The sequence below is a fragment of the Spea bombifrons genome, chromosome 13, assembly GCF_027358695.1.
Source record: "Spea bombifrons isolate aSpeBom1 chromosome 13, aSpeBom1.2.pri, whole genome shotgun sequence".
NCBI classification, from domain to species: domain Eukaryota; kingdom Metazoa; phylum Chordata; class Amphibia; order Anura; family Pelobatidae; genus Spea; species Spea bombifrons.
The window spans coordinates 26,786,086-26,811,601 of NC_071099.1; the positions used below are offsets into that span (position 1 = coordinate 26,786,086).

Genomic DNA, 25,516 nt, shown 5'->3' on the forward strand with positions numbered 1-25,516 from the left:
GAGAAACAGAGAATGGAAGCATTTCATCTCATGAAACCCAGACGCATTCTATAGTTAGACAAATAGATTTTATTATTACCTTAATTTGGATATCAGGAATTCAATTGCTCTCCACATCTCCTGGTTCCTCAGACTGTAGATAATTGGATTGAGCAATGGAGTGACCACTGTGTAGAGAAGATACAGAGCCTTATCGACGTTCCATTTGTTTGGAAAGATATAAATTGTGATTAATGTTCCGTAGTAGACGCTAACAGACGTCAGGTGAGAGCTACACGTGGAGAACGTCTTATGCCTGCCTGTTTTTGAGGGAATCTTCAGGATGGAGAGAAAGATGGAGATATACGTTGTAATGATGAAGACAAATGGAATAAGTATGATCGGAATCGAAAGAACGAATATGGCAGCTTGTACGAAAAGTGTGTCTGAGCAAGACAGTTTCAGAAGTGGGGTCAGATCGCAGATAAAGTGGTCAATGACATTGGGGCCACAAAAATCTAACCTAAACACCATAATGGCTGTACTAAGCGTTACTAAAAACCCCATCAGCCAACAGCAGGTTACTGATTTCAGACAAATCACAAGGTCCATGATGGAACGATAACGAAGTGGATTACAGATGGCGGCGTAGCGGTCATAAGACATGATTGCCAAAATGGCGCATTCGGCAACAGTGGAGGCGCCATAGATATAGAACTGTATGATGCACCCTTCAAACGACATGGTGCCCCTTCCTTCTAATATAGCGCACAACATATTGGGGGAGATATTCGTAGTGAACACAATGTCACAAATGGATAAATGAATAAGGAAAAAGTACATTGGGCAATGGAGTCTGGAGTTGGCAGACACCAAACCAGCAATCAGAAAGTTTCCAAACAATGTCATCATGTATATCACAAGGAAGAGAATAAAGATGAAGTATTTAAGATTGTGAAGTCTGGGAAATCCAAGCAATATAAACTCTGACACCCCAGTCCTGTTTCCTTTGATCATTTTCCGTGAGAGACAATGGTATGGAATGAAGGCAAGCGGGGACGATATTCACTGCTATATAACAATGCTGAGATCTGAAGAGGTCTTCTTCCCCCAAAAATGGTGTCACGTGCACTCATGTGTCGCGTTAACTATTTCATAATCATTTCACAGTTTTGCAGGTACTTTTAAAATGTAATTTTGTCTCTATAATAATTTGTTGGAAAATAGTTTTTGCTAAATTTTAAAAAGGGGAACAGAAAAAACAGCAGATTAATGACTTGAAGTGATGTCTATAGAAATAATCTAAAAGATAATAATCCTACTACTAATAAAAAAATAATAATAATAATAACTTGTATTATTATTATTATTATTATTATTATTATTATTATTATTATTATTATTATATTATCTGTAGGGTTTTTTAATTTTAAATATGTATATTTTTACAGATTAAAATCAAACTAGTTACTAAGTATAAATAACAATATAAAATGTATGTCCCCTTTATTGTTTAATTAACCCTTTTGATTTACAGAGGCCCCACTGGCATCCAAAGAAATAACTGATAAAGTGCCAAAACGTTACAAAATTAAAATATATATTTTTAAATAATTGATGACACTTACAAGAGCATTGGAGGACAATCACTGCGGCATGCGCTGTTTGTTCCGGCATAATCCAGTGAATCTATGCTAGAATTGATATAATTTATACTAGAACTGGTTTTATATAAGACAACTCTCCAGATGCTAATTTTTAAACCTGCACAGATAAGGAATAATACTTTGGGGGAATGAACTCCAAAGATGGTAACTAATTGACACATCAATCCCAATTAAGTGATATTCACAATTATTTCTTCCTTCGTGCTTTATTGTTTATACAGTTGAAGTTGTATAAGGATTTAGAGGCTGTATAGAATTCTATTTCTTACATCTCTGCATACGTATGGGAGTGAAAGGCCATGTTGGACATTTGTTTTGAGTAAATATAAAATGTCTCTGTGATCAAAGTTAAGATGAAATGAAAGCTTCTACGGGTTTTGTCATGATGCAGCACTACTGGATGACAGATGGTAGTAAGACGATAGAGCTTGGGGGCTGTAGGCTCTCAGTTCTTGAAAAGATGGCAGAGAAAGAGAAAGACCTCATCCTTCTAAACATGGGTTTTTATGACCCCTTACAATATTGGACTAGTCATGTAACATACTAACATTCCAAAAAGACCCTCTGACATATGATCAGAAACACATGTTCCTAGCATATTGTAATTGAAGAAGTGAGTTTGGTTGAAGGCCCCTTGGATTGGTGTCTATGTGGGTCACACGCAAGATCAAAGTTCCTTAACACAGTGATGGCTCCAGGGTGCAACGATTGGGGCGTCAAATGGAAATTCTACCTTGGGGGGAAAAAAACAACAATATTATTTATACAGATGGACTCATGTAGGCCAATATTTGAGGTTTTCTCATGTTATAGAAGTAAAAACTTCAAGGATGCACAGTGTGGACTGAAGGACCTAATGATTGAGATACTCCATTGCTACTCGTACCTGATCTCGTCTTGGACTCCTTTTTACAGCCGATATGTTTTAACTGAATGAAAAGATTACATTACAACAGCACTAACCAGTCATCTTAAATAATCACAGTATCAACAATCTACGTTATTTTTCTATTTAACATTATTTTAACCGTAAAAGTAATAATGGCGAAAAAGTGGATAATATTACTTTATTATTATTTTGTTGTTGTTTTTGTACAAATCAAGGTTCTCATCTGCTCTTCACGCAAAACATTTTCCAAGCCGCAGAATGGATCTCCTTGTTCCTCAGGCTGTATACGAGAGGGTTGAATAATGGCGTCACCACAATGTACAGAAGTGACAAAGCCTTGTTAACATTTGAATAATGCCCATTGCTTGGAACCATGTAAACAATAATCAACGTCCCGTAATAGGTACAAACAATAATCAAATGGGAACTGCATGTAGAGAAAGCTTTCTGTCTGTCCATGGTGGTGGGGATCCTGAGAATAGTAATAAAGATGCTACCGTAGGTCGCCATGATGAATAAAAATGGAAATAAGATCACTGGGAGGGAAAACACAATAATTTTGGTTTCCACCATGGAGGCATTTTCCGAGCATGTAAGTGAAAGAAACGGGGCAAGGTCGCAGAAGAAATGGTCAATAACATTAGGGCCACAAAATTTGAAGGTGCTTATCAGCAACCCAGGGATTAGGGTAGCGGCAAAACCCAACAGCCAAGACCCGAAAGCGAGGTTGAGTCTCAGCCTGAAGTCCATAATGGAGAAGTAATGCAGGGGGTAACAAATCGCCAGATACCTATCATAAGACATCACTGTAAGTAGGAACGACTCAGTGCTAGTGGAGCTTCCAAATATGTAGAACTGAATCATACAATGAGTAACGGGGATGGGGACGACCTCTAAAAATATGACATGTAGCATGTTGGGTATAATATTTGTTGTACACAAAACATCACACGCCGACAGATGGCTGAGAAAAAAATACATGGGCGATCGAAGACTTTGACTTGATAACACCAGTGATATAATGAGGAGATTTCCAGTCATGATGGCCAAGTAGATGGTAAGGAACAAACAGAAGAGAGGGATTTTTAGGCTTTGAAGTTTTCCAAATCCAAGAAGCTTAAATTCCAAGACGGACGTCTGGTTCTCCACTTCCATTAACTGTTAATGTATAGCAGATGCAAGAGTTCCGTAAAATGTAGTAGATCTACTAATCTGTAGCACAGGATGATTTATAAGGCATTATTTGTGACGGGATATAATTAGGGGAAATTTATTCTATCAAAGAGACTGCTCTCGGAGGAATGGTCCATTTTTTACATAGATTAACCCCTTAGTGACAAAGCCCGTACATGTACGGGCTCAAAATGCATTGTTTTCAATGGGTTTAGGGACCGCTCATTGTCCTTAAGGGGTTAAGGTTCAAGAGGCACGCATTTATTAGCTTTTTGTTTATTATAGTTTATAGATACATTTCTAATGTATATTTCACTTTAATAGCTGGGTTATTTATAAATTACCTTCGCTTATATATTACTTTTTTGCAGTTTGATACACTAAATAAATCATGCGTGACGGTTAAAAATAAACAATATATTCATATTTTAATATATTAAGTTATTGTTCCCCTTCTATTGAATTACTTCTGGAAAATTTATTGAAATGCTAGCTCTGCCACCGCTTGTCACAGATCTCAAGTTGCAGGAAGTTCAAGAATATGTTTCTTTAAAACAAATATTAGAAAACCAAAAAAAGAAACAATTAAAAACAAAAACATCAAGATATAGTTTTTTTTAGTAAAAAATAATTAAATAGCTCTTTAAATCTTGCTGTGTCAATAATATTTTTCTATCTATCTATCTATCTATCTATCTATCTATCTATCTATCTATCTATCTCTCTATCTATCTATCTATCTAGAATCTATCTATTACTCCAGAATATGATTACCTTTAGATGGTGTAAAGTGTCTCCATTGACCATTGTTGTATTATCTTAATGGCGTTTTCCACTTGCTTTTATAAAAATTTTCTGAAATGTTGCATTTCCAACACAAATATTCTAAAAGCTAAAGTTTACATTTTAATTAATTCTCATCACATCTGGATTTTTTGGATTCCCATTTACCGCACTACCTGTGTCCCCATTAGGAAACGTAATAGATAAATCAACATACTAGTCCAGTTTTGTTAGCTCTGAAAACAGGTAAGACATTGTTTGGTGTTTATATAGGATTTTGAATACCAGGAGGTAAATTCCATGAAGACTCAGTAATTAGTCCAGAGAGAAATGAAGGTATCACACTTTACTAATACACCTAAGACTATCATTAAAATAACATTAAAAAAAACAAAACAAAATATTTTATTGAAATAAAAGTCACTAAAATGATGCAAGATGTATAGTTGTGTGAAAAAGAAAGTACACCCTATTTGAATTCTATGGTTTTACAGGACATAACGATCATCTGTTCATTAACATTTCTAAAATAGGTAAATACAACCTCAGATGAAAAACACATGACGTATTACACTGTGTCTTGATTTATTCCACAAAAATAAAGTCAAAATGGAGAAGCCATATGTGGAAAAAGTACACCCTTACTGCTTCCATAGGAATTAAGGTGCTAAGTAGCAGATAGATGCTGGTTGTCGGGGTCCGCAGCCGAGACCCCGATGAAGTCACTCACCGGAGTAACCGGCACCCACGAGTGCCAGATGCAACGCTGCCGCTCCTGCTCCTGCCCCCGCTCCTGCCCCGTCGGCCGTCCGTTCTGGGCACTGGGGTGAAGGAGTGATGAACTCCTCTGTATACCAAAGTATTCTAGAGTCAAATGTGAGGCCATCTGTCCGACAGCTAAAGCTTGGTCGAAATTGGGTCATGCAACAGGACAATGATCCCACGCACACCAGCAAATCTACAACAGAATGGCTGAAAAATAAAAGAATCAAGGTGTTGCAATGGCCCAGCCAAAGCCCAGACCTCAACCCGATTTAAGTGCTGTGCATAAATGCCCGCAAACCTCAATGCAACTTTGTAAAGAAAAGTGGGCCAACGCGGTCTATATTGAATCATAAAGTGTACTTAGTTTTTCAACCATGGTTTCTCCATTTAGGCTTCTTTTTGTTAAATAAATCATAACACGGTGTAATATGTCATGAGAATGTTTATTAATGTCTATTCATTTAGAAGTCATAAAAGTCCTTGTTGGTTTAATGGTCAGGTGTCTCAATACTTTTGTCCATATAGTATATATACTGTATATATATATATATATATATATATATATATATATATACTGTATATATATATATCAAAAATGTAATATACGTGAGTACTGATTCCATCGATATGCAATGGCATATTTCAAACACAGAGAATGGGCCCTTTTTATTCCTACCGTTTTAGTAATGCAATTCCATATTTGTCTATAATAGAAACTGGATCCTTTCTGTGAACTCTCTGGGTGAAGCCCTGCTTCTTGGGGTCTCTGAATCAGTTTCTCCATTCTAAGAATTGGAGAAAGTTTGTCACCCCGCCCACTCCCAGGCCATGTTCCCTCCTACTAAAGGCTGGAGATGGGCCGACCCCTACACAAAGCCACTCCCCCCACAACAGCGAGCAGCCATCTTTAAGGTTCTGAAGCCGGTGCAGGCAAATCCCTATACAACTACTTATTTACACAAATAAAAGAGTGTAGTTTCCAGTACCCTGATTCCGGCATATAAAATAATAACCAAGATTTGGTTTGGGGCGGATGTTTTCAAGGCCGAAAGTAACAATTTTTAAATGTTAAATAATTAGATTTATTATAATACCCCTTTCAATCCAAAAGGCAGAGATGGAGGGACAAGGAAAGGAAGGGGGGTGTCTATGCCCCTCCAAAGGGTTTTTTGCAAGGTAGCTTATGGAAAAAAACTTATTAAACCTTAATAATAAACTAATAGTACAATAATTTAATAATAATAATTTAATCGTACATTGTATCCTTGTAGTATGTTGTCTTCATTAACGTAATGGGATCATAACATCTATTATTAGACGACAGTCCCCAGGCATTCAACAACCCTTTAAGAATTGCACAAATAGTATAAAATGTAACTGTAAATGTAACCGAGCAGCATTAATACCTGTTTCCTGCTGACATTTAGTTCTACTAATTCATCACCCTTAAGAAAATAAATGCCAATTCCATCCTCCTTATAGAATGCAGCACTCCAGCTTTTTAGAAACTTGGGATTTTTGGTAAGTGTAAGACATCAAATATAAATGCATATTCTATGGTATAGAATAATAAAATTATTAATTTGCAGAAAGCGGTGAATGGCCTTTTATTCTCTGCTTTATTGAAATACCTGAATTACCACCTTTTTTACAGGTAACAGTATTCTATTATTTGAGTACTTTTTTTAAAAAAATTGTATTATTATTTATTATTTTTGTCTTTTAAAAACTTTTTAGATTTTGAAAAAGTGTTTTTTTCAATGCTCCTTCGTTCGACAATGTCACCAAGAAACCAGTCAAGGGTCACAGAGTTCATTCTTCTAGGATTTGGAACTCATGGAATTTATGGAGTCAGCATTGTCCTTTTCATCATATTTCTAAATATTTTTGTGTTTACAATAGCTGGAAATGTTCTTATAATTCTATTGGTTTTGCGCAGTAATCACCTTCAGTCCCCCATGTACTTTTTCCTGAGTCAACTTTCTTTCGCTGACATTTTACTCTCAACAACTACTGTTCCCAACATGCTTGGCGCCATCTTACTGGGTGGAAAAATAATAACTTTACTTGGATGTTTAACCCAATTTTATATCTTCAGTGGCACAACTATTACAGAATGTTTTCTGCTTTCTTTGATGTCCTATGATCGATATCTCGCTATATGCAACCCCTTGCGCTACACTTCAATCATGGACTCCAACAGCCAAGTTTACCTTTCCACCGTTCCATGGCTGTTAGGATTTATGCTCAACCTACTAGGTGTCATACCTGTATCTAACTTTCAGTTCTGTGACGGTAACATCATCGATCATTTCTATTGTGACCTTTCTCCTCTCCAAAAACTTTCATGCTCTGACACTTTTCTTGCAGAATTTATAATCTTTGTGTTTTCCATCCCTATATTTATTTGTCCGTGTGGTTTCATCATCGTGACTTATGTCTATATCTGTGTTACAATAGTCAGGATCCCTTCCACGACTGGTAGACAGAAAACCTTCTCCACCTGCAGTTCCCATCTACTTGTCGTGGGCACTTTCTATGGGACATTAATAACTAAATACATTATGCCATCTACAGGTTATTCTTTGCTTGTGAATAAGATTATTTCTCTACTTCATACTGTGTTTACCCCCTTACTTAACCCTATAATATACAGCTTAAGAAATCAGGATATCAAGGTTGCCCTGAAGAAGATTTCTGTAGGGTTGAAATGTAACGTCTAAGCTTTTCATCACATATTATGTTCATCTCTCTATTGCAATGAGTGACCGCGGCGATACTATAAAAACGAATCAAAAGTATCCGCATTCAGAAGATTTCATTTGAATTGAAATATATTTTCAGTGTATAGTCATTGGGGGATTATTTAAGTCATGTTTTCGCACATTGACTATATGTTTTTCATTCCATCCTTAAACTTTCAACATGCCCACTTTATTGAAGTCTAAAGGGCCAATAAATATAATTACTAATAATGAAGGATATTTGAAAAAAAGAAAGAAAATGTGTAAATTAATTGTGATGCTGATTAATAGTTTATATAAATTAATTGTGATGCTTTATAATTCTTAAGAATAAAAATATTTTTCTTATTTTCATTGTTTTTAAGTAACTTGTGTATGTAGTCATATTTTTGTTTAAATATTTTGACTTATTTATCCACAAATCCAAGAAAATATTGAACTAATTCCTATGATTTGTCTTTAAATGTAACTTTTAAATTTTGTTTAAAACAGTTGACTATAGCACAATGTCTAATGTTTTTATGGGAATTTGTTTGAAAATGAATCATGAATTTTCATAGAAAGTATATTTTGAATATTAAAGCATTGTGGACTTTCTTTTGCTTTTGATTGGATTAAAGAACAAAGTTTATTTCTTATTCGGCTGAATCATTTATTTGCAAGAATAGATGTAAAATATTTTATAGTAGCATTACCATTTTTATTGACTTGAAACTTGGCAGTAGATTTCAATTTTAAAACAATGCCTAGTAGTTAATAAACTTTTAAAATGTAATTATTCTAGGATCTATTCTTGAAAACTCTGGAAAATAAAAGAAATTACATATAAAAAAGCACTATTTAGAAAGTATACATTATAAGTAAATGTAATGCAACCACATATACATCCCATGTCAATAACAAATTATATTTTATTTAATTATATCAAAATAATGATAATATAATTAAATTCTCGGTCTACACAGCAACAGGTCATCTCTGTTTTAGAAAATTGGAGTATAGGGATGACAATGAAAATGTTTTCATTAAATCCATTTGCCTCCATTTGTAGACGTACACACAGTTTCAAATACTCCCTTAGAAGATATTTGCTTGGAAGGGAAGGAGCACTGAGCTTCTCTGGCATCAACTGCCCTTCACTGGTTGAAGCCAGAGGAGACCCCAGCCAGTGACCAATAGAGTAGCTTGTACGGACCTTTAACTACTGGAACCTCCCCAGACCATGTTTTGGCGTCAGGAGTTAAAGGTTCAAATGACCTCTATTGGTCGTGAGCACTGAGCTTCCCTGGCACCAACCAATGAAGGGCAGCCGAGGAGGCCCCCACCGATGACCAATAGAGGGGCTTGTATGGATCTTTAACTCCGGGAGCCTCCCAGGCCAAGTTTCAGCGCCAGGAGTTATAGGTCCATATAAGCGACTCTATTGGTCGTCGGCATTGAGCTCCTCTGGCATCAACCAATGAAGGGCAGCTGCCCTTTATTGGTTGATGCCAGAGGAGGCCCCTGCTGGTAACCAATAGAGTCACTCATACGGACCTTTAACTCATGAAACCCCTCAGGCCAAGTTTCAGCGTCAGAAGTTAAAGGTCTGTATGTGTGACTCTATTGATCGCTGGTCAACTTCTGGAGCTGGTAGACCAATGGTCTCCCCAGGCCAAGTTGCTCAGAGGTGGACCTTGCCTGCTGTATGCCACAGAAAGTGAAATCCCCGTTGCTCCCAAGCCAAGTTGCTCAGAGCAGTTGTCTGAGACAACCGCTCTAAATAACTTGGCCTTGGAGGAACAGGGATTATAGTTCCCCATGAAAAGTGCAGGGCATGGTACACCTGGAAGCAACTTGGCCTGGGGACACTAATGGCTTGGCCGTCCTGAGTTAAAGGTCCGTAAGAGCGACTCTGTTGCTCTCCACCAGGGAACTCTTCTGGCATCAACCAATGAAGAGCAGCTGCCCTTCATTGGTTGATGGCAGAGGAGCCCCCTGCCGTCGACCTCCTCTGTCCGGCCCCGCCGAAGGGGTATCCCCACACAACGAACCCCCCCGCACCATCAGAAACTGATCCCCCTGCAATAAACCCACTCCCTGCCGGCGCCCGGGCAACCTGCTCCGAACCGCTGGGCCGTGGAATCCTTTGCAGACGCCGAAGGAACCCGCAGAGTGGCTACCACCGAAGCCACACTCCCATGCTGCACATCCTGCTGATGTTGATCCTCTGCATCCAGCCGATTCCTGGAAACAAAGGAACACCTGGACTTTGCTGCCAAAGACCGTGCACCCGATGACCCCTCCCGCCACCTAACCAAAACATCCCCTCCATGTCCGTTCACCCCTATCACCGTCCCTAAAGACACCCCGACCTCCCCCTGGCCTCAACCTGATGCTGAGGAGAACGGCCCCGCACCACCTTAACATCCCGACCCCCGTGAAAAACGATGAACACCCCCCGGGGAACTGCGACGCCTGGAGGAGGAACAGGAGTGCAGACCCTGTCGAGATCGGCCAGAGGCCCCACTCGCCCTACCCCGAGAACTAAACCTACCCCCGACACCCCACCACCACATAGACCGCACAGACCCCCGACTGCTAACCATAGACCCAATATGCCCGCCTAATACATCCTACCCCCAACAAACCCGGAGGGACCCCCGACACACTGCTAAGCTCCCAAGATCCTTTCTGTGAACTTTCTGGGTGAAGCCCTGCTTCTTGGGGTCTCTGAGTCAGTTTTTCCTTTCTAAGCATTGGGGAAAGTTTGTTACCCCACCCACTCCCAAGCCATGTTTCTTCCCACTAAAGACTGTGTGGAGATAGGCCCACCCCTTATATAAAGCCACTCCCCCCACAACAGCAAGCAGCCATCTTTAAGGTTCTGAAGCCGGTGCAGGCAAATCCCTATACAACTATTTATTTACACAAATATAAGAGAAATTCAGCTAGTGCAAAATGTTCATTGGTTTTCTTTTTCTCCACAGGGCAGACAGCAGGGCCGAAAGTGGATAATTTTAAATGTGAAATAATTAGATTTATTATAATACCCCTTTTCTATGCCCATCCAAATGGTTTTTCAACTATTATTAAACCTTAATAATAAACTAATAGTACAATAATTTAATAATAATAATTTAATAGTACATTGTATTCTTGTAGTATGTTGTCTTTATTAATGTAATGGGATCATAACATCTATTATTAGACAACAGTCCCCAGGCATTCAACAACCCTTTAAGAATTGCACAAATAGTATAAAATGTAACTGGAAATGTAACCAAGCAGCATTAATACCTGTTTCCTGCTGACATTTAGTTCTACTAATTTATCACCCTCAAGAAAAGCAATAAATGATTGATAAAAATAAATGCCAATTCCATCCTCCTTATAGAATGCAGCACTCCAGCTTTTTAGAAACTTGGGATTTTTGGTAAGTGTAAGCCATCAAATATAAATGCATATTCTATGGTATAGAATAATTCAATTATTAATTTGCAGAAAGCTGTGAATGGCCTTTTAATCTCTGTTTTATTGAAATACCTGAATTACCACCTTTTTACAGGTAACAGTACTCTATTATTTGAGTATTTTTTTTTAAATTGTATTATTATTTATTATTTTTGTCTTTTAAAAACTGGCATGGATTTAAAATGATATAGATTTGATATAGATCTATTTTTCTCATTATACGTAACATAGGCAGTAATTAAAATAATTAATGGCCAAAAAGGCCTGAACCCTAAAAATATGAGGATTATTGCTGATTTATTAACATATTCTCCTTATTTACAATCCTTACATTTTTACAACTTTAATATAATATAATTATTTTCCTTTTTATTAAGCATATGTGAGTCCTTAGCTATTCTTTAAATTCAATTAATATTTTTGTATATTCTTTTTAGATTTTGAAAATTAATTTTTTTTCAATGCTCCTTTGCTCGCCAATGTCACCAAGAAACCAGTCAAGGGTCACAGAGTTCATTCTTCTGGGATTCGGAAACCTTGACGGAGCCAACATTGTTCTTTTCATATTTTTTCTAAGTATCTTCCTTCTTACAATAGCTGGAAATGTTCTTATAATTCTATTGGTTTTGTGCAGTAATCACCTTCAGTCGCCCATGTACTTCTTCCTCAGTCATCTTTCTTTCGCTGACATTTTACTCTCAACAAATACTGTTCCCAACATGCTTGGCGCCATCTTACTGGGTGGAAAAATAATAACTTTACTTGGATGTTTAACCCAATTTTATTTCTTCAGTGGGGCAACTATTACAGAATGTTTTCTGCTTTCAGTGATGTCCTATGATCGATATCTCGCTATATGCAACCCCTTGCGCTACACTTCAATCATGGACTCCAACAGCCAAGTTTACCTTTCTACCTTTCCATGGCTGTTAGGATTTATGATCAACCTACTATCTGTCATACCTATATCTAACTTTCAGTTCTGCGACGGCAACATCATCGATCATTTCTATTGTGACTTTTCTCCTCTCCAAAAACTTTCATGCTCTGACACTTTTCTTGCAGAATTTATAGTCTTTGTTTTTTCCATCCCTATATTTATTTGTCCGTGTGGTTTCATCATCGTGACTTATGTCTATATCTTTGTTACGATACTCAGGATCCCGTCCACAACTGGAAGACAGAAAACCTTCTCCACCTGCAGTTCCCACCTACTTGTCGTAGGGACTTTCTATGGGACATTAATAACTAAATACATGATACCTTCTACAGGTCATTCTTTGCTTGTGAATAAGATTATTTCTCTACTTCATACTGTGTTTACCCCCTTACTTAACCCTATAATATACAGCTTAAGAAATCAGGATATCAAGGTTGCCCTGAAGAAGATTTCTGTAGGGTTGAAATGTAACGCCTAAGCTTTTCATCACATATTATGTTCATCTCTCTATCGCAATGAGTGACCGTAAAAAAAATGGCGATACTATAAAAACGAATCAAAAGTATCCGCATTCAGAAGATTTCATTTGAATTGAAATATATTTTCATGAAAATGTTTCTCAGAGCTGAAAAAGTAGATTTTGCCTTCAGTGTATAGTCATTGGGGGATTATTTAAGTCATGTTTTCACACATTGTTTTTCATTCCATTCTTAAACTTCCAACATGCTCACTTTATTGAAGTCTAAAGGGCCAATAAATATCATTACTAATAATGAAGCATATTTGAGGAAAAGAATAAAAATGTGTACATTAATTGTGATTAATAGTTCTTTATAATTCTTAAGAATAAAAATATTTTCATTGTTTTTAAGTAACTTGTGTATGTAGTCATATTTTTGCTTAAACATTTTGACTTATTTGTCCTATGTTACATACACGAGGATCTGCATTTTTTTTAAAAAAAAAAACGAGGGATCCACAAATTCAAGAAAATATTGAATTAATTCCCATGATTTGTCTTTAAATGTAACTTTTACATTTTGTTTAAAGCAGTTGACTATAGCACAATGTCTAATGTTTTTATGGGAATTTGAAAATGAATCATGAATTTTCATAGAAAGTATATTTTGAATATTAAGGCATCGTGGATTTTCTTTTGCTTTTTACCCTTTTCTGTTTTGATTGGATTTAAGAACAAAGTTTATTTCTTATTCGGCTGAATCATTTATTTGCAAGAATAGATGTAAAATATTTTATAGTAGCATTACCATTTTTATTAAATTGAAAATTGGCAGTAGATTTCAATTTTAAAACAATGCATAGTAGTTAATAAACTTTTAAAATGTCATTATTCTAGGATCTATTCTTGATTACATATTAAAAAGCACTATTTAGAAAGTATACATTATAAATAAATATAATGCAACCACATATACATCCCATAACAAATTATATTTAATTAAATCAAACTAAAAATAATGATAATATATTTAAATTCTCACTCTACACAGCAACAGGTCATCTCTGTTTTAGAAAATTGGTGTATAGGGATGACAATGAAAATGTTTTCATTAAATCCATTTGCCTCCATTTGTAGACATACACACAGTTTCAAATACTCCCTTAGAAGATATTTGCTTGGAAGGGAAGGAGTACTGAGCTCCTCTTGCATCAACTGCCCTTCCCTGGTTGAAGCCAGAGGAGGCCCCTGCCAGTGACCAATAGAGTAGCGTGTATGGACCTTTAACTCCTGGAACCTCCCCAGTCCATGTTTTGGCGTCAGGAGTTAAAGGTTCAAATGACCTCTATTGGTCGTGAGCACTGAGCTTCCCTGGCACCAACCAATGAAGGGCAGCCGAAGGAGCCGAGCAGCTGCCCTTTATTGGTTGATGCCAGAGGACCTTCCAGTGACCAATAGAGTAGCTTGTACGGACCTTTAACTCCTGGAACCTCCCCAGACCATGTTTTGGCGATAGGAGTTATGAGCAACTCTATTGGTCGTCAGCACTGAGCTTCTCGGGCATCAACCAATGAAGGGCAGCTGAGGAGGCCCCCGCCGATGACAATAGAGGGGTCGTAAGGATCTTTAACTCCGGGAGCCTCCCCAGACCAAGATTCAGCACCAGGAATTAAAGGTCCATATAAGCGACTCTATTGGTCGTCGGCAATGAGCTCCTCTGGCATGAACCAGCTGCCCTTTATTGGTTGATGCCAGAGGAGGCCCCTGCTGGTAACCAATAGAGTCACTCGTATGGACCTTTAACTCCTGAAACCCCTCAGGCCAAGTTTCAGCGTCAGAAGTTAAAGGTCTGTATGTGTGACTCTATTGATCGTTGGTCAACTTCTGGAGCTGGCAGACCAATGGTCTCCCCAGGCCAAGTTGCTCCGAGGTGGACCTTGCCTGCTGTTTGCCACAGAGACTGAAATCCCCATTGCTCCCAAGCCAAGTTGCTCAGAGCGGTTGTCTGAGTCTTAGACAACCACTCAAAACAACTTGGCCTCGGGGGAATGGGGATTATAGTTCCCCATGCAAAGCGCAGGGCAAGGTACACCTGGGAGCAACTTGGCCTGGGGACACTAATTGCTTCGGAGTTATGAGTTAAAGGTCCGTAAGAGCGACTCTATTGCTTTCCACCAGGGGACTCGTCTGGCATCAACCACTGAAGAGCAGGTGCCCTTCATTGGTTGATGGCAGTGGAAACCCCCTACCGGCGACCTCCTCTCTCTAGCCCCGCCGAAGGGGTTTCCCCACTCGATGAACGCCCCCCCCACGGCATCAAAAATCGATCCCCCTGCAATAAACCCACTCCCTGCCGCGCCCGGGCAACGTCCTAAGCAACCACAACAAACACTCACCGATCGGTCCCCCGGCTGCTCCGAACCGCTGGGCCGTGGAATCCTACTCAGACGCCGAAGGAACCCGCAGAGTGGCCACCAACGCACTCCCATGCTGCACATCCCGCTGATGTTGATCCTCTGCATCCAGCCGATTCCTGGAAACAAAGGAACACCTGGACTGTGCTGCCAAAGACTGTGCACCCGACGACCCCTCCCGCCGCCTAACCGCAAAATCCCCCCCCATGCCTGCTCACCCCTATCATCGTCCCTAGAGACACCCCGACCCCCGCCTGGCCTCAACCTGACGCTGAGGAGAACGGCCCCGCACCACCTGAACATCCCGACCCCCGGGAAAAACGACAAAAACCCCCTGGTGACCGGCTACGCCTGGAGGAGGAACGGGAATGCAGACCCTGCCGAGACTGGCCAGAGGCCCCACTCGCCCTACCCCGGGAGCGCATACCCACCCCGGGAACTAAACCTATCCCCTGACACCGCACCACCACGAGGACCACACAGACCCCCGACTGCCAACCATAGACCCAATATGCCCCCCTAATACGCCCTACCCCAACAAACCCGGAGGGGCCCCCGACACACCGCTAAGTTCACAAGATCCTTTCTGTGAACTTTCTGGATGAAGTCTCTGAGTCCGGTTTTCCTTTGTTAGCATTCGAGAAAGTTTGTCACCCCACCCACTCCCAGGCCATGTTTCCTCCTAATAAAGGCTGTCTATCTGATAAGCCCACCCCCTTATACAAAGCCACTCCCCCCACAACAACGAGCAGCCATCTTTAAGGTTCTGAAGCAGGTGCTGGCAAATCGCTATACAACTATTTATTTACACAAATATGAGAGAAATTCAGCTAGTGCAAAATGTTCATTGGTTTTCTTTTTCTCCACATGCAGACAGCAAGGCCGAAAGTGGATATTTTTAAATGCGAAATAATTAGATTTCTTATAATACCCCTTTTCTATGCCCATCAAAATGGTTTTTCAAGGTAGCTTATGGAAAAAAAACCTATTATTAAACCTTAATAATAAACTAATAGTACAATAATTTTGTAATAATAATTTAATCGTACATTGTGTTCATACAGTACATTGTCTTCATTAACGTAATGGGATCATAACATCTATTACTAGACGACAGTCCCCAGGCATTTAACAACCCTTTAAGAATTGCACAAATAGTATAAAATGTAACTGTAGATGTAATCAAGCAGCATTAATACCTGTTTCCTGCTGACATTTAGTTCTACTAATTTATCACCCTTAAGAAAATAAATGCCAATTCCATCCTCCTTATAGAATGCAGCACTCCACCTTTTAAGAAACTTGGGATTTTTGGTAAGTGTAAGCCATCAAATATAAATGCATATTCTATGGTATAGAATAATACAATTTTTAATTTGCAGAAAGCTGTGAATGGCCTTTTATTCTCTGCTTTATTGAAATACCTGAATTACCACCTTTTTACAGGTAACAGTATTCTATTATTTGAGTATTTTTTTTAAAAATTGTATTATTATTTTTGTCTTTTAAAAACTTGGATTTAAAATGATATAGATTTGGTATAGGTCTCTTTTTCTCATTATACGTAACATAGGCAGTAATTAAAATAATTAATGGCCAAAAAGGCCTGATCAACCCTTTAAAAAAATGTCGATTATTGTAGGTGTATTAACACATTCTCCTTATTTACAATCCTTACAGTTTTACAACTTTAATATAATGATATAATTATTTTCCTTTTTATTAAGCATATGTTAGTCCTGAGCTATTCTGTAAATTCAGTTCATATTTTTTGTATATTCTTTTTAGATTTTGAAAAACTGTTTTTTTTTCAATGCTCATTCGATCGACAATGTCACCAAGAAACCAGTCACGGGTCACAGAGTTCATTCTTCTAGGATTTGGAACTTATAGAAGTTATGGAGTCAGCATTGTCCTTTTCATCATATTTCTAAATATTTTTGTGTTTACAATAGCTGGAAATGTTCTTATAATTCTATTGGTTCTGTGCAGTAATCACCTTCAGTCCCCCATGTACTTCTTCCTCAGTCATCTTTCTTTCGCTGACATTATACTCTCAACAAATACTGTTCCCAACATGCTTGGCGCCATCTTACTGGGTAGAAAAATAATGACTTCACTTGGATGTTTAACCCAATTTTATTTCTTCAGTGGTACAACTATTACAGAATGTTTTCTGCTTTCTTTGATGTCCTATGATCGATATCTCGCTATATGCAACCCCTTGCGCTACACTTCAATCATGGACTCCAACAGCCAAGTTTACCTTTCTACCATTCCATGGCTGTTAGGCTTTATGCTCAACCTAACATCTGTCATACCTATATCTAACTTTCAGTTCTGCGACGGCAACATCATCGATCATTTCTATTGTGACGTTTCTCCTCTCCAAAAACTTTCATGCTCTGACACTTATCTTGCAGAATTTATAATCTTTGTGCTTTCCATCCCTATATTTATTTGTCCGTGTGGTTTTATCATCGTGACTTATGTGTTTATCTTTATTACGATACTCAGGATCCCGTCCACGACTGGTAGACAGAAAACCTTCTCCACCTGCAGTTCTCATCTACTTGTCGTGGGGACTTTCTATGGGACATTAATAACTAAATACATGATACCTTCTACAGGTCATTCTTTGCTTGTGAATAAGATTATTTCTCTACTTCATACTGTGTTTACCCCCTTACTTAACCCTATAATATACAGCTTAAGAAATCAGGATATCAAAGTTGCCCTGAAGAAGATTTCTGTAGGGTTGAAATGTAACGTCTAAGCTTTTCATCGCATATTATGTTCATCTCTCTATTGCAATGAGTGACCGCGGCGATCCTATAAAAACGAATCAAAAGTATCCGCATTCAGAAGATTTCATTTGAATTGAAATATATTTTCAGTGTATAGTCATTGGGGGATTATTTAAATCATCTTTTTCGCACATTGACTATATGTTTTTCATTCCATCCTTAAACTTCCAACATGCACACTTTATTGAAGTCTAAAGGGCCAATAAATATCATACTAATAATGAAGGATATTTGAAAAAAAGAATAAAAAATGTGTACAGTAATTGTGATTAATAGTTCTTTATAATTCTTAAGAATAAAAATATTTTTCTTATTTTCATTGTTTTTAAGTAACTTGTGTATGTAGTCATATTTTTGCTTAAATATTTTGACTTATTTGTCCTATGTTACATAAACGAGGATCTGCATTTTTTAAAAAATAGAACGAGGGATCCACAAATCCAAGAAAATATTGAATTAATTCCCATGATTTGTCTTTAAATGTAACTTTTACAATTTGTTTAAAACAGTTGACTATAGCACAATGTCTAATGTTTTTATGGGAATTTGCTTGAAAATGAATCATGCATTTTCATAGAAAGTATATTTTGAATATTAAACATTGTGGATTTTCTTTTGCTTTTTACCCTTTTCTGTTTTGATTGGATTTAAGAAAAAAGTTTATTTCTTATTCTGCTGAATCATTTATTTGCATGAATAGATGTAAAATATTTTATAGTAGCATTACAATTTTTATTAAATTGAAAATTGGCAGTAGATTTCAATTTTAAAACAATGCATAGTAGTTAATAAACTTTTAAAATGTCATTATTCTAGGATCTATTCTTGAAAACTCTGGTAAATAAAAAAATGACATTAAAAAGCACTATTTAGAAAGTATACATTATAAATAAATATAATGCAACCACATACATCCCATAACAAATTATATTTAATTAAATCAAACTAAAAATAATGATAATATATTTAAATTCTCACTATACACAGCAACAGGTCATCTCTCTTTTAGAAAAATGGAGTATAGGGATGACAATGAAAATGTTTCCATTAAATCCATTTGCCTCCATTTGTAGACGTACTCACAGTTTCAAATACTCCCTTAGAAAATATTTGCTTGGAAGGGGAGGAGCACTGAGCTTCTCTGGCATCAACTGCCCTTCCCTGGTTGGCTCCTCATCAGTCTGGTTGCAGCTTGCTGTCCAGGGGTTAATAGGGAGGAGGTTTAATTGCACCTCCCCCAACACATTAATAAGGTTTTGGAAGCAGTATAAACTGCTTTGTGTGCCCAGTATGTAGGAGGTGAGAGTAGGTTCTCACCCTATTGAGAGTGTGCCTTGACGTGGCGGGTGAGCTTAATTATGCTTTGGCCAATTCATATAACCAAAACCTCTCATTTATATTATGTTTATATATTTGTTGCCAACTTTATTAGGGTAAGAAGCGCAGACAGTTTTTGTTTCTTGTATACATTGTACAGCCAATACACTGTTTCTTGCAGCATGCTTACACCTGTTTGGTAGGCCTCGTATTACACATTTGTATTATTTGAGCCTGTGACTAGCTTAGCGCACCGACATTTTTTCTTTTCCCTGGTTGAAGCCAGAGGAGGCCCCTGCCAGTGACCAATAGAGTAGCTTGTACGGACCTTTAACTCCTGGAACCTCCCCAGACCATGTTTTGGCGTCAGGAGTTAAAGGTACATATGAGTAACTCTATTGGTCATCAGCACTGAACTTTTTGGGCATCAACCAAGGGCAGCTGAGGAGGCCCCCGCCGATGACCAATAGAGGGGCTCGTAAGGATCCAGGCCAAGATTCAGTACCAGGAATTAAAGGTCCATATAAGTGACTCTATTGGTCGTCGGCAATGAGCTCCTCTGGCATGAACCAGCTGCCCTTTATTGGTTGATGCCAGAGGAGGCCCCTGCTGGTAACCAATAGAGTCACTCGTACGGACCTTTAACTCCTGAAACCCCTCAGGCCAAGTTTCAGCGTCAGAAGTTAAAGGTCTGTATGTGTGACTCTATTGATCGTTAGTCAACTTCTGGAGCTGGCACACCAATGGTCTCCCCAGGCCAAGTTGCTCCGAGGTGGATCTTGCCTGCTGTTTGCCACAGAGACTGAAATCCCCGTTGCTCCCAAGCCAAGTTGCTCAGAGCGGTTGTCTGAGTCTTAGACAACCACTCTAAACAACTTGGCCTCGGAGGAATGGGGATTGTAGTTCCCCATGCAAAGCACAGGGCAAGGTATACCTGGGAGCAACTTGGCCTGGGGACACTAATTGCTTCGGAGTTATGAGTTAAAGGTCCGTAAGAGCGACTCTATTGCTTTCCACCAGGGGACTCGTCTGGCATCAACCACTGAAGAGCAGGTGCCCTTCATTGGTTGATGGCAGTGGAAACCCCCTACCGGCGACCTCCTCTCTCTAGCCCCGCCGAAGGGGTTTCCCCACTCGATGAACGCCCCCCCCCCGCGGCATCAAAAATCGATCCCCCTGCAATAAACCCACTCCCTGCCGCGCCCCGGGCAACGTCCTAAGCAACCACAACAAACACTCACCGATCGGTCCCCCGGCTGTCCGAACCGCTGGGCCGTGGAATCCTACTCAGACGCCGAAGGAACCCGCAGAGTGGCCACCAAAGCACTCCCATGCTGCACATCCCGCTGATGTTGATCCTCTGCATCCAGCCGATTCCTGGAAACAAAGGAACACCTGGACTGTGCTGCCAAAGACTGGGCACCCGACGTCCCCTCCCGCCGCCTAACCGCAAAATCCCCCCCCATGCCTGCTCACCCCTATCATCGTCCCTAGAGACACCACGACCCCCGCCTGGCCTCAACCTGACGCTGAGGAGAACGGCCCTGCACCACCTGAACATCCCGACCCCCGGGAAAAACGACAAACACCCCCTGGTGACCGGCTACGCCTGGAGGAGGAACGGGAATGCAGACCCTGCCGAGACCGGCCAGAGGCCCCACTCGCCCTACCCCGGGAGCGCATACCCACCCCGGGAACTAAACCTATCCCCTGACACCGCACCACCACGAGGACCACACAGACCCCCGACTGGCAACCATAGACCCAATATGCACCCCTAATACGCCCTACCCCAACAAACCCGGAGGGGCCCCCAACACACTGCTAAGCTCAAGATCCTTTCTGTGAACTTTCTGGGTGAAGCCCTGCTTCTTGGGGTCTCTGAGTCAGTAAATGATTCCTTTGTTAGCATTGGGGAAAGTTTGTCACCCCACCCACTCCCAGGCCATGTTTCCTCCTAATAAAGGCTGTCTATCTGATAAGCCCACCCCCTTATACAAAGCCACTCCCCCCACAACAACAAGCAGCCATCTTTAAGGTTCTGAAGCAGGTGCTGGCAAATCCCTATACAACTATTTATTTATACAAATATAAGAGAAATTCAGCTAGTGCAAAATGTTCATTGGTTTCCTTTTTCTCCACAGAGCAGACAGCAAGGCCGAAAGTGGATATTTTTAAATGTGAAATAATTAGATTTATTATAATACCCCTTTTCTATGCCCATCCAAATGGTTTTTCAAGGTAGCTTACGGAAAAAAACCTATTATTAAACCTTAATAATAAACTAATAGTACAATAATTTTGTAATAATAATTTAATCGTACATTGTGTTCATATAGTACATTGTCTTCATTAACGTAATGGGATCATAACATCTATTACTAGACGACAGTCCCCAGGCATTCAACAACCCTTTAAGAATTGCACAAATAGTATAAAATGTAACTGTAAATGTAATCAAGCAGCATTAATACCTGTTTCCTGCTGACATTTAGTTCTACTAATTCATCACCCTTAAGAAAATAAATGCCGATTCCATCCTCCTTATAGAATGCAGCACTCCAGCTTTTAAGAAACTTGGGATTTTTGGTAAGTGTAAGCCATCAAATATAAATGCATATTCTATGGTATAGAATAATAACATTTTTAATTTGCAGAAAGCGGTGAATGGCCTTTTATTCTCTGCTTTATTGAAATACCTGAATTACCACCTTTTTACAGGTAACAGTATTCTATTATTTGAGTATTTTTTTTTTAAATTGTATTATTATTTATTATTTTTGTCTTTTAAAAACTGGCATGGATTTAAAATGATATAGATTTGGTATAGGTCTCTTTTTCTCATTATACGTAACATAGACAGTAATTAAAATAATTAATGGCCAAAAAGTTCTGATCAACCCTTTAAAAAAATTTCGATTATTGTAGATGTATTAACACATTCTCCTTATTTACAATCCTTACAGTTTTACAACTTTAATATAATGATATAATTATTTTCCTTTTTATTAAGCATATGTTAGTCCTGAGCTATTCTGTAAATTCAGTTCATATTTTTGTATATTCTTTTTAGATTTTGAAAAACTGTTTTTTTCAATGCTCCTTCGTTCGACAATGTCACCAAGAAACCAGTCACGGGTCACAGAGTTCATTCTTCTAGGATTTGGAACTTATAGAAGTTATGGAGTCAGCATTGTCCTTTTCATCATATTTCTAAATATTTTTGTGTTTACAATAGCTGGAAATGTTCTTATAATTCTATTGGTTTTGTGCAGTAATCACCTTCAGTCGCCCATGTACTTCTTCCTCAGTCATCTTTCTTTCGCTGACATTTTACTCTCAACAAATACTGTTCCCAACATGCTTGGCGCCATCTTACTGGGTAGAAAAATAATGACTTCACTTGGATGTTTAACCCAATTTTATTTCTTCAGTGGTACAACTATTACAGAATGTTTTCTGCTTTCTTTGATGTCCTATGATCGATATCTCGCTATATGCAACCCCTTGCGCTACACTTCAATCATGGACTCCAACAGCCAAGTTTACCTTTCTACCATTCCATGGCTGTTAGGCTTTATGCTCAACCTAACATCTGTCATACCTATATCTAACTTTCAGTTCTGCGATGGCAACATCATCGATCATTTCTATTGTGACGTTTCTCCTCTCCAAAAACTTTCATGCTCTGACACTTATCTTGCAGAATTTATAATCTTTGTGCTTTCCATCCCTATATTTATTTGTCCGTGTGGTTTCATCATTGTGACTTATGTGTTTATCTTTATTACGATACTCAGGATCCCTTCCACGACTGGTAGACAGAAAACCTTCTCCACCTGCAGTTCTCATCTACTTGTCGTGGGCACTTTCTATGGGACATTAATAACTAAATACATGATACCTTCTACAGGTCATTCTTTGCTTGTGAATAAGATTATTTCTCTACTTCATACTGTGTTTACCCCCTTACTTAACCCTATAATATACAGCTTAAGAAATCAGGATATCAAGGTTGCCCTGAAGAAGATTTTTGTAGGGTTGAAATGTAACGCCTAAGCTTTTCATCACATATTATGTTCATCTCTCTATTGCAATGAGTGACCGCGGCGATACTATAAAAACGTATCAAAAGTATCCGCATTCAGAAGATTTCATTTGAATTGAAATATATTTCAATGAAAATGTTTCTCAGAGCTGGAAAAGTAGATTTTGCCTTCAGTGTATAGTCATTGGGGGATTATTTAAGTCATGTTTTCGCACATTGACTATATGTTTTTCATTCGATCCTTAAACTTCCAACATGCCCACTTTATTGAAGTCTAAAGGGCCAATAAATATCATTTCTAATAACGAAGGATATTTGAAAAAAAGAATAAAAAATGTGTAAATTAATTGTGATGCTGATTAATAGTTCTTTAGAATTTTTAAGAAAAAAATATTTTTCTTGTTTTCATTGTTTTTAAGTAACTTAAAGTGTATGTGGTCATATTTTTTTTAAATATTTTGACTTATTTGTCCTATGTTACATACACGAGGATCTGCATTTGAAAAAAAAATAGAACGAAGGATCCACAAATCCATGATTTGTCTTTAAATGTAACTTTGAAATTTTGTTTAAAAAAGTTGACTATAGCACAATGTCTAATGTTTTTATGGGATTTTTTTTGAAAATGAATCATGAATTTTCATAGAAAGTATATTTTGAATATTAAACGTGGATTTTTTTTTGCTTTTTACCCTCCTGTTTTGATTGGATTTAAGAACAAAGTTTATTTCTTATTCTGCTAAATCATTTGTTTGCAAGAATAGATGTAAAATATTTTATAGTAGCATTACCATTTTTATTGAATTGAAAATTGGCAGTAGATTTCAATTTTGAAACAATGCATAGTAGTTACATATTAAAATGTCATTATTCTAGGATTTATTCTTGAAAACTCTGGAAAATAAAAAGAAAATATATAAAAAAGCACTATTTAGAAAGTATACATTATAAATAAATATAATGCAACCACATATACATCCCATGTCAATAACAAATTATATTTAATTTAATTATATCAAAATAAAAATAATGATAATATAATTAAATTTTCAGTCTACACAGCAACAGGTCATCTCTGTTTTAGAAAATTGGAGTATAGGGATGACAATGAAAATGTTTCATTTGTAGATATATATACAGAGCTTCCAATACTCCCTTAGAAGATATTTGCTTGGAAGGGGAGCAGAACTGAGCTCCTCTGGCCTCAACTGCTCTTCATTGGTTGAAGCCAGAGGAGGCCCCTGCCAGTGACCAATAGAGTAGCTTGTACGGACCATTAACTCCTGAAACCTCCCCAGACCATGTTTCGACGTCAGGAGTTAACGGTACATATGAGCAACTCTATTGGTCGTTAGCACTGAGCTTCTCTGGCATCAACCAATGAAGGACAGCTAAGGAGGCCCCTGCCGATGACAATAGAGGGGCTTGTAGGGATTTTTAACCCCTTAAGGACCGGGCTTTTTTTAAAAAAAATTGTACCCTGTGGGACCGAAGCTGTTTTAACACTTTTGCGGTGCTTGTGTTCAGCTGTAATTTTCTGTAATGTGTGTACCCACACATGTTATATGTTGTTTTTTTCAGGACAAGATGGGCTTTCTTCAGATACCATATGTTTTGATCATATCATCTTATTTACTATATAAAAAATAATAAAACATGGTGAAAATTTTAAAAAAAAACCTTTTATGACTTTTCTTTGAAAAATCTTTTACTCACCTACAAAAGGAAGTAAAAAAACTAGCTAAATAGATTCTACTATTTGTCCTGAGTTTAGAAATACCCAATGGTTTTATGTTTTTTTGCTGTTTTTGTAAGTTGTTGGGCAATAAGTACAAGTAGTGTTTTATGATTTCCAAACCTTTTTTTTCAAATCTGGTCATTCTGCCTCCATCTCCTCTTTGGAACATCTTTGAAGCCAGTTAACTCAATTAATCCCCATCAAACCATATATTTTTGAAAAATAGAGACCCCAGGGTATTTCAAATGCTGGTATTTTAAGCCTTTCCATGCACTAATTATACAACCACAATTTGTCAAACTTTGTAATAGTAGTTTTTTTTTATTTTTTTTTCTCACA

General features: G+C 38.1%; 6 protein-coding genes across 6 annotated transcripts; 4 read left to right on the forward strand and 2 right to left on the reverse strand.

Annotated features, from left to right (window-relative positions):
• Positions 1 to 19: 19 nt before the first annotated feature.
• LOC128471930 (olfactory receptor 11L1-like) lies at positions 20 to 1,287 on the reverse strand. Its single transcript, XM_053453927.1, has one exon. The coding sequence runs from the start codon at positions 994 to 996 to the stop codon at positions 76 to 78; it is 921 nt and encodes a 306-aa protein (XP_053309902.1). The 5' UTR covers positions 997 to 1,287; the 3' UTR covers positions 20 to 75.
• A 1,467-nt stretch (positions 1,288 to 2,754) lies between these two features.
• Positions 2,755 to 3,690, reverse strand: LOC128470964 (olfactory receptor 11A1-like). Its single transcript, XM_053452811.1, has one exon. It carries the CDS (start codon positions 3,688 to 3,690, stop codon positions 2,755 to 2,757), a length of 936 nt encoding a protein of 311 aa, XP_053308786.1.
• Positions 3,691 to 7,034: 3,344 nt separating this feature from the next.
• Positions 7,035 to 10,530, forward strand: LOC128470965 (olfactory receptor 11L1-like). The gene is made up of 2 exons (XM_053452812.1): positions 7,035 to 7,955; positions 10,345 to 10,530. The coding sequence occupies exons 1-2, from the start codon at positions 7,035 to 7,037 to the stop codon at positions 10,528 to 10,530; spliced, it is 1,107 nt and encodes a 368-aa protein (XP_053308787.1).
• A 1,402-nt stretch (positions 10,531 to 11,932) lies between these two features.
• LOC128470967 (olfactory receptor 11L1-like) lies at positions 11,933 to 12,871 on the forward strand. Its single transcript, XM_053452813.1, has one exon. It carries the CDS (start codon positions 11,933 to 11,935, stop codon positions 12,869 to 12,871), a length of 939 nt encoding a protein of 312 aa, XP_053308788.1.
• Positions 12,872 to 17,098: 4,227 nt separating this feature from the next.
• On the forward strand, positions 17,099 to 18,043 carry LOC128470968 (olfactory receptor 11L1-like). Its single transcript, XM_053452814.1, has one exon. It carries the CDS (start codon positions 17,099 to 17,101, stop codon positions 18,041 to 18,043), a length of 945 nt encoding a protein of 314 aa, XP_053308789.1.
• Positions 18,044 to 22,505: 4,462 nt separating this feature from the next.
• LOC128470969 (olfactory receptor 11L1-like) lies at positions 22,506 to 23,450 on the forward strand. Its single transcript, XM_053452815.1, has one exon. The coding sequence runs from the start codon at positions 22,506 to 22,508 to the stop codon at positions 23,448 to 23,450; it is 945 nt and encodes a 314-aa protein (XP_053308790.1).
• Positions 23,451 to 25,516: the final 2,066 nt, after the last annotated feature.

Bases quoted from the DNA above. Each gene is read 5' to 3' on its own strand.
- LOC128471930 (XM_053453927.1), bottom strand. From the start codon at position 996: ATGATCAAAGGAAACAGGACTGGGGTGTCAGAGTTTATATTGCTTGGA.
- LOC128470967 (XM_053452813.1), top strand. From the start codon at position 11,933: ATGTCACCAAGAAACCAGTCAAGGGTCACAGAGTTCATTCTTCTGGGA.
- LOC128470969 (XM_053452815.1), top strand. From the start codon at position 22,506: ATGTCACCAAGAAACCAGTCACGGGTCACAGAGTTCATTCTTCTAGGA.
- LOC128470965 (XM_053452812.1), top strand. From the start codon at position 7,035: ATGTCACCAAGAAACCAGTCAAGGGTCACAGAGTTCATTCTTCTAGGA. The intron at 7,956-10,344 runs GTAGGGTTGAAA...CCGTCCCTAAAG, and splicing joins TTGCCCTGAAGAAGATTTCT to ACACCCCGACCTCCCCCTGG.
- LOC128470964 (XM_053452811.1), bottom strand. From the start codon at position 3,690: ATGGAAGTGGAGAACCAGACGTCCGTCTTGGAATTTAAGCTTCTTGGA.
- LOC128470968 (XM_053452814.1), top strand. From the start codon at position 17,099: ATGTCACCAAGAAACCAGTCACGGGTCACAGAGTTCATTCTTCTAGGA.